General features: G+C 36.6%; 1 protein-coding gene across 2 annotated transcripts in view; it reads left to right on the top strand.

Annotated features, from left to right (window-relative positions):
- Window positions 1-15,579, top strand: part of dock1 (dedicator of cytokinesis 1) — a 200,497-nt gene that overhangs the window by 172,071 nt on the left and 12,847 nt on the right. For both annotated transcript variants that reach the window (XM_055042817.1, XM_055042818.1), the window contains exons 44-46: window positions 699-785; window positions 2,456-2,632; window positions 4,407-4,490. In XM_055042817.1, coding sequence (XP_054898792.1) covers window positions 699-785; window positions 2,456-2,632; window positions 4,407-4,490 — 348 coding nt within the window. The remainder of the gene's footprint in view (window positions 1-698; window positions 786-2,455; window positions 2,633-4,406; window positions 4,491-15,579) is intronic.

Below are 15,579 nucleotides of genomic sequence, written 5' to 3' on the forward strand. Positions count from 1 at the left end.
TGGAAAACCTTTCAAATAGATTTGTGTCCTGCTGAGCATGTATTGTATTTATAAAATAGAGTCACAATATTAAAATAAACTACTGAATGATGATGCAAGCAGTTGAAATTTCCGAACAACTTCAGAAGGTAGTTAAATCTTAAACAGTATTACACACCAACTTTCAACAAGGGCACAAAGTTCCCTCCACCTTTACTGACTTTTATTACATTAAGATAATGCGGAGATACTGGCAAAATCAACCTTCAATTTGAGTAAATGTTTTTGGTCAAAACTCAATATAATAAAAGTGTTTGTTCTGTAGTATTTATTATTTCATAATAGAAATTACTGGTTAGTGGCACCTCTGAAAAATCCCTCTAAGTGAAGCCATCTGAATTGCTTTTGGTTTTATGCATTTTATTTTGTAGGTAATCCTCATGAGATCAATATCCAGCTAAAGTGATTAAATATATCTTCAAGTCTTACTGGGAGGGAATTTCAGCAGTTTTTGTGTAACATTACACAAATATGTGTTTGACACAAGTTAAACTTTGATCTAAGTTTTTGTAACGTGTCTTCTGTCCTAAATAAGTGCAATCTTTAGAAACGTTGCACATTTTTATGCTTCAAATGTTATAGAGACAGGTATTTTGATGCAAAAGCAGCGGAAAGTTCACTTTCATCTGAAATTACTCTTGTCATTCTGTTTCCAAAAGAACATGTGGCTTGAGAGGACAACATACACGACCGCATACAAACTTCCCGGCATCCTGCGCTGGTTTGAAGTCAAATCAGTTTCCACGGTAAGTTTGAATGAGCCTTCATGTCGAACCGGCCTCCTAATAAGATAAGGATCAGCTTGAAGGCAACTGATATGATTAATCTACATAAGCAGTATAGACAAGCGCCTGGACACTGGCATGCTACTCTTCAAACTTTACAACAAGGCATGCTTTCTCTTTACGCACATTGATTTGCCAAGCCCTACTGTTTCCCTGAAAACAACCACGCTGCACAAATACTGCTGGAGAACAGCTCAGACCTTCCGTCACTCTTGATTTTCTGTAGAATTACCTGGATTGCTGTGTTGGGAATCCTTTTGTAATAAGGTTCAGGCTGAAATCTGTGGCTGAACCACGTAGAGAAGCTTTGAAATTTAGCTCATTTCACTCCCTTGCCATAATTTGAAATGCTGCTTGCGTGTCCCAGATTTTGGCCTTAGCTGTTGTCTGGAGAGTGGAGAAATTAGTTCATCAACATAATTTGGAGAGGAGGTTGCTGTGTCACTTGGAGCAAAGACACCCATTGTATCTGTTTTTTTTTTCCATTTAATCTCCTTACTTTGTCCCAATGCAAAGCCACTACTTAGTTTGATTAGCCTGGTGGAAGTATTCTGCTATCAATTACCCTTTTATTATTGCCTCTGTTGTCAGTACTTGCCACAGAAACAGCCATACTCAGTATAAGTGGGTTTCTTTTCATCTCTACTTTTCTTCTGGTAGCTATTTATTTATGATCCATCTTAAATGTTATTTTGTCAACACAGTTATTTTCTTAAATTTCTTAAGTTATAAAGTTAAACAAATTTAGCTAAAGTAAGTTGGATAAGCTTCATTTAATTACTTGTGTCAAAATAAAGTAGTTTATTTAAACTGGAGATGCATTCTCTCTTTTTTCAGTGTATGTTTAAATTTCCAAACTTGATGGCTTTGATCCAGTGGTTCTTACATTGAAAAACTGACCGCAGCTAAATCCATGTAGAAATTCTAGTCTTCAAATGAGAAACTTGTAGGAACCGTGTGTTGAGATGTCACTCTTCATCCATTGTCAGAATGACTCAGAGCAGACATCCCCTCCTTCAGGCTGGCTTGAAACTTGCTGTAAGTAGCAGCTTGCCCCCCATATGAGCCGGGGATAGGCCGGGTCCCCAAGGTCAGACTCTTCTATTTAAAGCTTAATGACGAGGCTGAGATTCACCAGGCCTAATCCCTCCATCTGACACTTCTTTTTATCATGGTGACCTGAGACATAACAGCACAGATTGGAGATTTGTCTTTGCTTGCCTTGGCTGGGGTCTAAATCTGACATTTGTTCAACAAGCCCCTCATCTGTCCTCTAAACCCTTACTTAGAGGGAGGTGTTTATTTTTATTTTACTAGGATTGGTCTTACGTGGCGCTACATAAATTTTACCTGGAATTTGCTTTCACAATGTGAAAGCAAATTCTAAATATTCCTTTTTTTTCTCCTTGGATTTTGCAACCATGTTAGCTCAATTATTTTTTTCAGCACTATTAAGTGCAATAAAACAGAATTTGTTTCTGTACTCTGAATGAATAACTTGATTTATGCTGATACCTGTCACATTTTCTGAACAGAGTAAAAATAAATCTTTTAGATGTGTATATAATCCAAAACAGATAAATATATGCTTATCATTCCTGATATCCCTGCTGACGTGCTCTGCTCCACAGGAGGAGATCAGCCCTCTGGAGAATGCCTTGGAAACGATGCAGCTGGCCAATGAGAAGATCAGCAGCATGGTGCAAAGACATCTCAGTGATCCCAACCTTCCCATCAATCCTCTCTCCATGTTGTTGAATGGAATTGTGGACCCTGCTGTCATGGGAGGTTTTGCTAACTATGAGAAGGTGGCTGACATTTTTATTTTCTGTTCTCTTGTTTTGTTGTCATCTACAGACATTATTTTTTCCTTATTCTATGTGTCTTGGATTATTTTTATCCGGGATTCCTTGTCATTATAAGCAGCACAGATTTACCAGCACTGCTTAAGCAAGATTTATAAGAAAAAGCTGGTTATTCCAAAAAACAGTTTTTTATAAATGGAGACATTTAACAACTATTATATAAATTTACTTGAAATTTAAATCAATCACATGATTTTAGAGACAGTGAGTTTTGTTTTTATTCAGGATTAATCCAGCTCCTCATCATAGAGCACAGTGGGTTTTTTTTTTCTTTTTTTTCTTACAGTGAACAAACTAAAAGTTATAAAACATTTGCATTAAGCTAACCTGAACATTTAAGATGCTGCATTTTTTGGTCAGTTTTGAAGTTTGTTACCTTACTTTTTTCACAATGTAACATTAAGATCATTTTTGTATTTTTGATTCAGTTTTATTTTTCAATGGATTGATAACATGACACTGTACACACTTGTCATCACATCGTGACTCTAAAACTGTTGAGTATTGTTTTTATATTTTCAGATGTAACTGGCTAACTCAAGTGTAAATGCTTATTACTTGAATAATAACCATTAGTTAGTAAGGCACATACTCTGTTGAGATATGCAATCTCTTTTTCAAGAGGGACCTTGCAAAAAAGCATAATAAATAAATAAGCTGAGAAAATCAAGAGAATTCTGTTCAATTTAAGTAATTTTAACAAATTTTAGTGATTTTGAGTCAATATAACAGTTGCAGTATTCTCATATAAATCCTCATTTTGAAGGGATCTTTCAGAATAAAACTTTGTATATTTCTTTAGGAATTGAATTTATGAAGCATTTACAAAGATCAGGGTACATCGAACATTAGAGGGTGCTATAGGCAAGCAGCTAGTATCTCTCATAAGTTATTTTCCAAAGCAATTAGAAACTTCATTTTAGACCATAGAAAACTTTGAACCACAAGACAAAGATTATCATTCTGTGTTTTCTCTTAAAAGTTTACAGAATTAATTGGGTAGTTGGATCTTTGTTGTTTAAGCCGCTAGACTGAGTTGGGATTTAACGTTAATACCTCTTTAAGCACTTATGAAAGTAGTTCTCTTTGCCTGAGACGCAGCAACAAATTGGTGCAAAGTAAGTACTGGTTCTGGTTAAGCACTGGAGCAAGTTTGGTGGAAAAACCACCTTACATGTGTTTAAATCTTTCTTGTTTTCAATTTTCTAATTTTCTAGCACTTGTGAAAATCCTCATTATTGTTATTCTCCTACTGTTACTGTCTTTGAAGATTGTTACTTTCCTTGAAATGACTCAACATTTTTTTGTTTTCAAAATCTCATTTCCTATGGAGCCCACCTGTGTGACAAACAATCATTCTTTTTGAATTATTTTTGATAGAAAAACTTACAGATAACTTATTTGTTCCCCAGTGCTCATCCTTACCTGTGATAGATTTATATTAGTCTCATGAAAGCCATAGTTTGTGTCTAAAGCAGAGTGATGGAAATTCCTTGCCCTCTGGTCACTCTTTTATTTCCGTAAAATATTGCAGGTGGTGGAGATCAGACTGAAATCTAGATTAAATTTACTTTATATTTACTATAGTAGTGCTTGCCTTGTCTAGTCAGATTTTATTCCCTTCTGTTTCTATCTGCATCATAAACTTTCAGACATCTCAGCCTCCCTCTGAACCTTTCCTTACCTTCTTAACATTGTTTCTCTTCCCCTTTCTCAGGCCTTCTTTAATGACAAGTACATGCAGGAGCACCCAGAGGACCATGAGAAGATAGAAAAACTGAAAGACCTCATAGCCTGGCAGGTGAGACTAAAGCTGTCAGAGACACTATTTATTGTTTTCTTCCTTTTGTTTGCTTCCGTGTTTTCTCTTGAATGTTGTAGTTCAAGAAAAACAGCCATGATCGCCTTGTCACAAGTTGTTTACTTTGAAAAGATGATTCATTTTGTGTTTATTATTACGGTGTCAACTGCACTGAGCAGAGGAAAACCTGGCCTACAGGCAGCAAAACGTAGGTGAGGAGTAGGAGAGCCATGAAGATGCAAGTCCAATGCCCGTTGGCTTTGATCTAACTCTAGGGAAACACAAGACCTTTTTGAGAAGAATTAATTGCATTAGCAGTTGTTACTGCAGTTCTGGATAAGCATGTGGTTGATCATGAGCACTTGATCTTTCTTGATCAAGCTTTCTCAAATCTCTGGAATGACTCGGAGCTAAAAAAAAAAAGTTTGCTTTTTCTGAAACTTGCTAAGGGACATCAGTGATGGTGTTTGTTTGGATTTGAGCATTTGGGGTTTTTTTTATTTTTTTAGACCATGCAAAGTGTTGGGTGTACAATCAAAACTTTGTTTAATAAACAGCTCAAAATTTCAAACTCATGACATCAATGTGCACAATGAGTGTATGTTCACTTATAACCAAAACCGAGCTTTTTTAAGAAAACACACTTTGAAACATTTTACAATGAAACTCAGCAGCTCGTCTGTGCTGAATCGTGGTTTAATACACTCTTGGATGTTTTTTATCTGCAACAACTTGAGATTTAAAAATGCTCCCTTATCTGCTTTGTTTTGCATCTTTTATTGCTCTTGCTTCGTTGTTAAGCTCTAAACCGTGGGTCACTTTAATATTCAGGAAATCATAGTTTCCTGGTTTATGGTTCACACAGGAATTAAACACTTATACAAGAGGTATGTCTGCCGCTCTCTATTGTTGGCTGCAGGGGGAAATAATTATATTTTGGATTGCTGTTCCTGTCATAGTTCCTGGAAAATAGGTCAGCTTTAGGCTTCACATCTCTGGTAGAAATGAAACTCTTGAGAAGATGTGCTATTTTGTGGTGATGAACCCTTTTTTCTCCACAGAAAAGTATGATTCATACAGAAATACCCATGTCTGCTTCACTCTTTCCGCACTGATGTCTTTGAAGCTCTATGTCCTTTGAATTTTTTTTATTTACTTTATATAGCTGACTAGTTGTAAAACTTTTTCTTATAATGACTGTTTACCATTTTTGTGGAGTTTTCCGGTTTTACTTAAACTTGGGAAAATAGAGGAAATCCCCAAACTCGTTAAAGTTTACAAAGTAGAGTTGGATAACCTAGAAATTGCAAAAGTCTCCATAAGTCTCTATAATTACAGTGTATTAAATATGTGAATTTTAGTCTGCAAATAAATTTTACCATTCCAGAGGTTTTTTTAGATATTAATTTTGAAGCAAAGGCGTGCTTACTTTGTTTTGAATAACTTTGTTTGACTTTGTTTCTTGTTCTCGGCTCAGATGTCAAAACTTCAAAGTCTTCATCAGTCATGTTTATATTTTTTTAGCCTTAAATCAGGTGAAAACCTGGTATTAAAAATAGTTTTTGTTAGCCTCTTTTTCTTCTCTCTGTCTTTGATTTATCAATGAAATGCAGTATACTGCTATGAAATACATGAGCAAAGCTCTGATTGTATTTTTTGAGTTAGAAATGATTTATTATCCATCTAACCATCCTTACTTGGGGATGCACAATGGTACAGTACTTAGTACTTCTGCTTTGCAGCAAGAAGGTTTTGACCTATAATCCGAACCTGGTGTCTTTGTGCATGGAGTTTGCATCTCCCCAACACGTGTGGATTCTTCCAACACATGTGGATTCCCAAAACATAACTGTAAATTATCCATCCATCTGCCTGCTGTGTCACCCACCTGGATGACTGTGATATCAAATAGTGTCCTCTCAGCTAGCCATCCTTTTCTGTTGTCTTGAGGTTTTGGCAAGTTCAGTATTTAACATCTGCCATGAAGATATAGTCAAGTTTCTGATTTTTGCTTTATGAAATAATGCTAAAGCTATGTCTGAAAACCTGTGTCTGTCATCTTTTTACAGGAAAAATGTCTTGGAACCCTGTTAAACAGTATGAGCTGCCCTGTTTTCTTCGCGAGCATACTTGTTTGCCTTGTCTTTTTGAAACTGTCTAAATGAAGAAGGAAGTGAACACGGAGAGAAGCATCCGTGTGACATTGGCATTGTGCTCATCTAGTAATTAGAGAAAAAATGAAGGTTTAGAAACCGGTGAATTAAGTTCAGGGAAAAGCTGTGAAAAGACACTGGGTGTTTTGATGGTGTTCATAAAGAGTGGATGTCAAAATGACTGCCTAAAGCTAACAACTTTTAAATGAAATGTTTGTCATGCACAGTAATGAAAGTAAATAGTTAATTACACACATAACCAACATCCGAGCATCAGCTGTCGATTCACAGACACAAAAGCAGGTCCCTTTCTGAACTGAACAGTTGTTTTTCCCAGAACGCTTTCTTTTGTCAGGGGCTTTTACTCAAGCTTTTGGTGCCTTCATCTCATAAAAGCTAGCCCGGGTGCTTATTAGTCTGCCTGACTCACCAGTAGCTGCGTGGACCTTTTGGCCGTCATGAAAGGTCTTAATATGTCATCTCAGCCCAGCTCTAAGCAAGCGTGCAGCGTCTCAGCTCACCAGGCTGTTGATCAGAAGGCTGCGTGGTGAAGCAAACAGGGACAGAGTGACAGGGATCAGTTTGGCACAGACTCTGCTGATATTAAACAGCAGTGACATTCCCTTCTTACTTGTCAGCTGCTAATGTTGGTAAGCCCCCTGAAAGCATTTTGAGAAATATATGTCCCTAGTGTATAGAGATACTCATCCGAGAGCTTTACGTAGTTATGAATATTCTTCAGAACTTATTTACATTTTTCCTTCTACAGCTTTGTTGTCGTTTTCGGTGAACTGTCACAACACCCAGCTATATTATGCCACGTTTAAAGAAACCCTTTATGCTAATTTCTAGGTATACCCTCCTTGTTCAGAGGCTCTGCAGACGTAGCTTTCCGGCTTACTTTTATATCTGCATTTACATATCCATCAGTGTATTCTTTGCCTAAAGTTTTGTGCCCAACACTTTACTCCAACTTCTACCCATTAGAGGTTCCATTGACAGTTTTCAAGCTACTGAAGCTTTTTTTATTTACTATGCATCAAAACTTCAAACATAAATCTAATCTGTAACTTGTAAAGCAGCAACAGCTGCAATCGTATTAATCTTTGGTGCATAGCATGCTATTTAACCTTTTTTAGAGAAGGTAAAGTGCTCACATTGTCATTCATGTGTTTGGTTTAAAAATGTTCTTTATAAATTTGGAGCAGGCAATGTATAAGAAAAATAATCACCACAAGATTTGTTGTATATAATTGTAAGATAGGGATTCCATGATTTAACTCATTTTTTACTCAATACAGAGTTGAGTCTTCTGATCCATATCATTAAACCTAGAAGAGCATTTAAACAGTTTTGCACATTATTGCACTGGACAAATATAATTATTTGCAGTGTGATGAACTAATATAATATGAATCCTATCTCGTGCAAAAATATAACTGGATAAATACTTCCATTTGGATATTATGCTAAGAAAAGATATGAAACAATCCTTGCTGAAACTTTTTCTGCCATGTTTCAGGTTGTGTTTGTCTTTTTGTCATCACAGTCCACCTACAATACTTTTTATTGACTCTTAATTCATTTATGTTAATTGTTTCAAGTTGTTGAGCTTTTCAAATTCACTAATTCTGCTGCTTCTGCACCAACAAATGACAGCAGAAGAGAATAAAACCAGTTTGAAGCAGCCTGAACCATCTCATTATTTGAATCTTTGAACCAAAGATCAGACACAGGAAGATCATTTATAGTATGTGACTGATAAAAGGAAATGGAAATGGCAGCCTTTCAACTTCCCATTAAAAAAATATATGTTTTTCCTTTTTTACCCTATTTATGCATGTTGTCTGTTTACTAGTATAAAGAAAATATACTTTGCTCATTTGCTTCATTTTTCTGGCCAAAGTAAGAGAAAATTCATCGAAGTGTTTTCAGGATTACAATTAATGAATTGAAAAAATATAAACCAAATTAAATGACAAAAATTAATTTATATTGATGTAAAAATATAAAATTGAAGTTCAAATATTTATATTTGGCTAGTAGGCTGTTAAAATAAGATAATAAACATTACCTACATATCCTTTTGAGTTGTACGAAAGCAGGTGTTGTGATTGGTTGGGAGAGTGGAGGTTAGCTTTTGTTGCTTGCTTAAAGAAATCTTGGTAATAAAATCAGTAACTAAGAAGATATTTTAGCCTTGAGTTCAACTCTTTCCAGCAGTTCAACCCTTTACAGTCTGTGAAGCTCATCGCTGTCTGGTGCTGGCCAGAAAACATTCGGCCGCCTCAGCCTGTCTGACCTTGTTAGCAAGCTGTCTATGGTCTTTTTTTACAAGATACAGTGACTGTCTACCACAGGTTTTACCACCTGTAAGTATTTTCCAAACTTTAACAAAAAAGAACACTCAAATTTGTGTCCTCCTTGACAGTTTTCTCTCATTTTATTGCAGTGGAAATATCATTCTGAGATCTTAATACTTGCATGATTAATTTTACATGTTTGGGCTTTTCCCTCAATGAAATTATTGCTTACCTCTCTATCAACCTAAGTTCTTTTTATCAGTATCTGATTTCTTCTTTTATCAAATAATGTGTGGTGCAAACAATAGTGTTGCAGAAAGTGTCTCCTCTATATGTAATAAGGAGCTAATTAAGTAGTGTGTATGTTGTGTGTGGGTGAAGGAGTTGTATGACAAAAATCCTGACAACAGAAGGGGGCACCGCGTGCTGTAACCCGCTTTCTTTGGAGCGACTTAGAGACGGTGTATGGCGTGGGAAATTATGTGAATTAAGTTCTTCACCCCTGTTATGGACAAGTGAGGGAATTGACCCTGAAGACGAGACCTACTTCGGCCCTGGAGGAAATATGTCTCTTGTGTTTTCGGACTGTCGTCAGAAGACAAGCAGGAAAGATGAATAGCTTGATTTTAAAAGCGCAGCATGATTTCTCTACTGCTTAATGATTTTTATATTTTTCTTTGCTTCATGAAAGATGTCACGTAAAGTGATGAGAAAACTTATGTCCATTCTTGGTCCTTTTATTGTGTTTAAAGTGCATATAATTCACAAGCAATTGTTGCTATTCAAATTAACTTGACTAACTGACCATCAGCAGACTTGACCACTTCAAAAAAGGCAGACGATTTGATCGTTCACTGGTTATGAGCTTTAACAAACACCTTAAACCAGCAGCATTTGTTGCTGCCCATAAATCTGTGAAGAGTTGGAAGGCCATTTGAAGCTTGCCATTATCAGTCAGTAATCAAAAAGCTTTACAACACTTTACCAGTCTTTCAGAAGTTGCTGCCTTGACATATTCAATGAAAGAACAAACCATCCAATGCTTATAGAAATTGCACTTTGCCATCAAATCCTCTTTTAGGATTCTATAGGACTAAGTTGGTATGCTACACCCACTAACCACTTTAAGAACACAATTGGTCTAAATGCACTGAGCTGCTGATGTGTGATGTTTGCTTGTCCACAACCAAGGTATCGACAAGTAAAGACAACTTGTGATTTAGAATGGAGAAAGCTTTAAATGGGTTACTTTAAATATGGCATGGTTTTAGATGGTAGAGAGGATGGTTTTGGTGTTTTAGAAACTGCTCTTCGGGGATTTTTATTCGTGGACGTCTCTCAGGTTGACAGATATCATTCCAAATAAGGGAAACCAGTATCAGTTCTGTGGATCGACGGTGACTTGTTGATTTCAGAAACTAATGGGTATGCTGGGACAAAATGATAGAAAGGCAACAACAGCTGAAATACGTACTTGTTATAACCTAGAAATGCAAATTGCCATCTCTGAAACATTTCTTAAAGCAGACAGAAGTGACCACAGTAGCAGAAGACCAGGTCTTCTGCTATTGCAGGAAACTGGGGCTTTTATTAGATGAGATTTCATGGATGCTGAGCTGACAAATCTTCAGTAGCTGTGTAATAGACCATAATCTCAGAGAAAGGTTTTCAACACTTTATTGAATCTAAGTAGATTTAAGGTAGTCCTGAAGATGAAAGGTCTGTTCAGTCCAGTACTTGCATGCTGGACCAAGAGCAGTTAGCAGTGAGGGTATGTTAAAGTTTATGACTGTACATTTGGAAAAAAATGAAAAAGTCGGCTTTATTCAGAGGGACCATCATGATGAAGCATTTTCTCTTTAGAAGATGATGAGACTCAAACTTATCTTTCAAACTTTGCCTATTAACAAACCCTAATATTTGGCATACAATGTCATTTTAGACAGATTAGATACAAATAGACATTCTCTGAAAACTGTACAAAGTGCATTATTCTAATCATTGAATAGTAAGGGCTACTTAATCACTGTTTACACAGAGATTAACACACAAAATTGTCACAAATGATTAAAAAAAGGTGCATCCAAACAACAGACTACGACATTGTTTCAAAAACACAGCTCGCTTGTACACACTGATATGAAACCTGCGTTTTGAAATTTAGTCACTCCAGTTTCTATTTAAAAAAACTTGTTTCTGATCTCCCAAATCTGTGGATCCATGTGCACATATCCTAAATAAAATACCTTTGTATACACCTAATCTTGGCTCTAGGTGGATTGTGCCATGGTTTTTTTTTACCCCATGAAAACAAACTCAAACATAAAAATTTCAAAAAGTACACACAAAAAATTTTGTTTTCCCCATGACTACTTTACAAATCATGGAAACTTCCTTTTTCCAATGACTGTTGGCATATGGACTGGAGGAATCTTAAAGTTTTTATGATTAATTAAAGTAAACATGCCTGAGTGTCTTGGCCCTGAGCCTCAATGTCGTACACAAAGAGTTTATCAGCGTACAACCACCAGGCAGAACTCTGTTGCCATGCCACCTCTCAGTTGCGCTCAATCATTTTGAGGTCTATAAAAAGATGTGGGTATCCTGGGAGATGTGAATCTTGCCTCAGCTTTCACTCACTGTTTTTTTTTTCTCCTGTCATTGCTTTTTCGTCTCACAACACTTCGTCCTTCTGCCTCTTCTCCCCATTCTTTCTCTCACCTCTAACTTATACCCCCTTCACTGCAGTTTCTTTTCCTTCACCTTTTTCTGTCTCAAGCTCTTCTCCTTTATTGTCTTCAAAATGCCCCAGCAGTGATGATGATGAAGGTGCACAATATCAGGGGAAATCTGAGCACAGTGTGTGTTGCCTCGTCTCATTTATCTTCCTGCGCCTGGCTTTGGTTTAGTGGAGCGCAGCACAGCTACACTCATTGGCTTTCAGTGACTGTGATACTTGTGCTGAATGTTTTTCTATCGCAAGATGATTAGTGTAGCATATTACATATGCTACACTAATCATATATATATTTGTATTAATATTATATATATTTGTATTAATTTCCCAACTTTACAATGAAAATCTGCTTCAAGCTTTGATATGAAAGGTTAACCTGAGTAAATGTAAAAGGCCTTAAGTATCCAAACCAATCTGACCTTATGTGAAAGAGCAATTGCCTCTAAACCTGATAACTACTTCTTAACCCTAACTATGTGGTTGCAGCAAATACCATTAAGCATTTGTGATGATTTTTACATGTGTTGAGAAATATTCGCCCACTCTTTATTGCTTTAACTGAATTCAGAAACATTCAAGGTTTTCCTGGCAGGAACGGCCTGTTCCAGACCATGACACAGTATCTCCATCAGATTTAACTCCAGACTGGATGGTGTGCTTTTTATCAGAGTTCACTTCATGACTGAAGTCAACTTGAGCTGAAGGTTAGACATGAGACGATCTACTACTGGAGATTGCCCCCCTGCTATTACTGGAGAGCCCTTTTCATGGTTCCATCAATTACGGCATCCTTGTCCAGAAGCAAATCGCCTCCAGATGTTCACATTCATTTAACCACCATGTTTGACTGTCCCTTTCTAAAACACTTGTTAGGTTCACAACTTCAAAAAAAGTTCCAGTTTCTCATTTGCACAGGAAATATTTTTTCCAAAATTGTAGGGAAAACTCATCAGAATGTAGATGAAAGAAATATCAGAAATAGCTTTTTACTCTTTGTGGGTTTTTTTTAGTGAACCTTTTTTTCTGAAATTCTAATTAATAACCCATTGGAATGGGTTACTATTCTAGTGTGTAGAATAGTAACAAATTACTATGGGTACTATTGTTTCCATGGTGCATAAATATGAGGTGGCACAGAGTACCTTTTCTGTTCTCCACAAGGCTATACAAAAATCAGACCTTGAATCTTGCAGATTGAGCAGGGGGTAAGAAAAATCTTTAAAGCTCCCTGGTTGAGAAATGCAGTGCAGTGGCATTTCAGGGTCACTAAGTCTCCATAACAATCAAAAAGCAATATGAACAAAAGCATTTAGGTATAAATGGAGCTTTTTCCCACAATCTGTTTACCTGATAAACAATTTACCAACTATAGCTTTACATTAAGTGCCGTGCACTTTTCGCCAATTTCTGTTCTCATTTTGGCCCTTTCTACTTCCATTTCCTAGCTGTAAACACACTATCTCATACAAGTATAATTAAGACATGGTAAATCAGATTTATATTTGTTTTTCATGTAGTCATTCATCCCATTTACAATAGTCAGATTGGAAATGGGCATAGATTGTAAGGATGGTAATTAAATGCCAGAAAGTGAGGAATGATGGCTTCCTCTCAATCTCTAGCCCACAAATCAGTAGATTTTTTATTTTTATTTTAGTTGGGTATTTCCATAAATTATGGAGATAAAAATGTCTTTAAATTGAACATTCATAAAATATAACAAAACAAAACCCCTGATTTAAAAAACAATGTCTGTGTAACGGCCTGATGATATCTATTACTTATTTGTCGTCATATAACTACATTTCCTCACGTCTGAGTAGATCTTTTAAAGTCATGCAGGTAAGAATTGGTCTGTATGACAAATAAAATGGTGAGTTATCTTCTTGACTAAACCGTTTTGTACCTATGGATTGATTTTTCTGATGTGTGACTTTGACCACACAGTACTGTTGGCTGATCTCAGTATTTTTGAATACATGCAAGTAGTGGGAGTGACAGTGAGCAAGAAAAGTTCCCAGCTTGTGCAAGTGTGGTTGATAATTAAAAGCTTTTTGATTCTTTTCTGCATATGTAATCCAGGGTTTTCAGGATTACATGTTCTACATCACAAACTAATTCGATAAAGGTTTGGGATTGTGATTCTTTACCATGAGTTCAAATAAAGATATCTGGTTAAATGCTAAAACATACTAAAACCCTGGATTGAAAAAGTCTCTCTGAGACTGTTACAAAACGTTGCGTCACAAAACTATAAAAGCGCCGTTTTCCAACGGAGTGGAGCCAGTTCCTTCCATCGTCTGCTGTGAAAGGGCAGTTTGCCCTCAGAACAAAGATCTGACCCCAGGGATTCTCAGCTTAAGACATACACAGAGCTTATTCTGCACTGTCCTACTTTGCTGATGTTTCACACACTGAGTGTTTCTTCCATTTGCTGCCAGTTCGAATGAATTTCTTCACCATAGAAGATGATGTACAAGATGTACTCTTCAGCTACAGACTGTGATTAGCTATTTAAAGTTTAGAGACTGTTTAAATCTGATTCTTGTCATAGGAGGAATTTTAAGTATGAGGGTTTTTTTTTTCTTATTTGTGACAATACGTCTCATTTTACCCAGCCGAGCAAAAAGAATTACTCATATGCTGCTCAGCAGCTGAGGAATGCTGCTTCCTCCTCTCTCTAGATTTAGTCAGCAAAGCTTGCTGACACTGACTGTGCCACCGGGGGTTTCCTAATTACCAGTTTTCAGCAGTTTCAGTCTCTCCTTCGCTCCTCTTTTTACCTGCAATGCTGCCGCTCCATGCTAAGGTTTTGTTACTCACTGGCTTCCCATTAGTGGCAGCAGTGAAGTTGAAAGGCTGCACTGCGTCATTGTTTGCGTCAGCAGCGGAGAAGTAAACATCCATCGCATCTTGTTCATGCCTGTAGATGTAGTCCGTCTAAACTTTTACATTTGCTATTCTTCTTATGTACGTGTTGTAAGGAGGTGATCTCTGGCTGCAAGGAGGGAGTTGTGCACCATGGCAACAGCTTCTGCTGAAGTTCACTGGAAATGCTTTTTGTTAAAAATATCAAGCTGGGGTACATCACCCATTAGGCAATGAAAATATCTTAAAAATATTGATATCCCTTGAACTCTTTCATGATTTTTTTCCTTCATAGTCACAAACTTTCATTTATTTTACTTAAAGTTTACTTATTTAAAACAGTGTGTAGTTGTAAATTCAAAGAAAAGCAATGATTGGTTTAAGATTTCATTTTTCAAATAACTTTTAAAAACGATACATGCATTTATACTCCTGGAAGGTGAACGTTGAGGCTCACAACTTTTGCAGGTTTTCTTCTTGGAAAAAACAGCTTCACCGTCCTTGCTGAAGAGGAACATCCCTGCATTATGATGCTGATGGTAGTTTCAGGGTGATGTGCAGTGTTGGTTTGCCTGTACGCACTGTTGCACATGTTGACCAAAAGGAATTTCTAACGGCTTTCTGTCAAAAATTGCTTTCTTCTGTCATGGATGGCCATGTCTTGCTCAGTTTTTAAGTTATATCGTATTGTTTCCATTCTAAGATGGTGGATTAAAGGGTGTTCTGGGAGATGGTTGCAGCGTGTCGGAGTAGATGGGCCTGAATACAATAAAACGCTTCATTTTCCAGATGTTCAATTGTAAAATATTTTAGAGAAAATGTAGCCTTCCAACTCACATTTATGAACTACTAAGAGTTGGTCTATCATAAATCCTAATAAACTAATCAAAGTTAGTTATTTGTAAAGTGACAAAAGAGAAAAAAGTTCAAGGTTTGTTACTACTTTCACAATCTACTGTGAAGGTGAAGGTGAAGGTGATCTTTTGTATAAAATATAGATTGTCATGGCCACAAGTCTAGCTGTATTA

The sequence above is a fragment of the Poeciliopsis prolifica genome, unplaced genomic scaffold (assembly GCF_027474105.1).
Source record: "Poeciliopsis prolifica strain line A6 unplaced genomic scaffold, Auburn_PproV2 SCAFFOLD018, whole genome shotgun sequence".
NCBI lineage: Eukaryota > Metazoa > Chordata > Actinopteri > Cyprinodontiformes > Poeciliidae > Poeciliopsis > Poeciliopsis prolifica.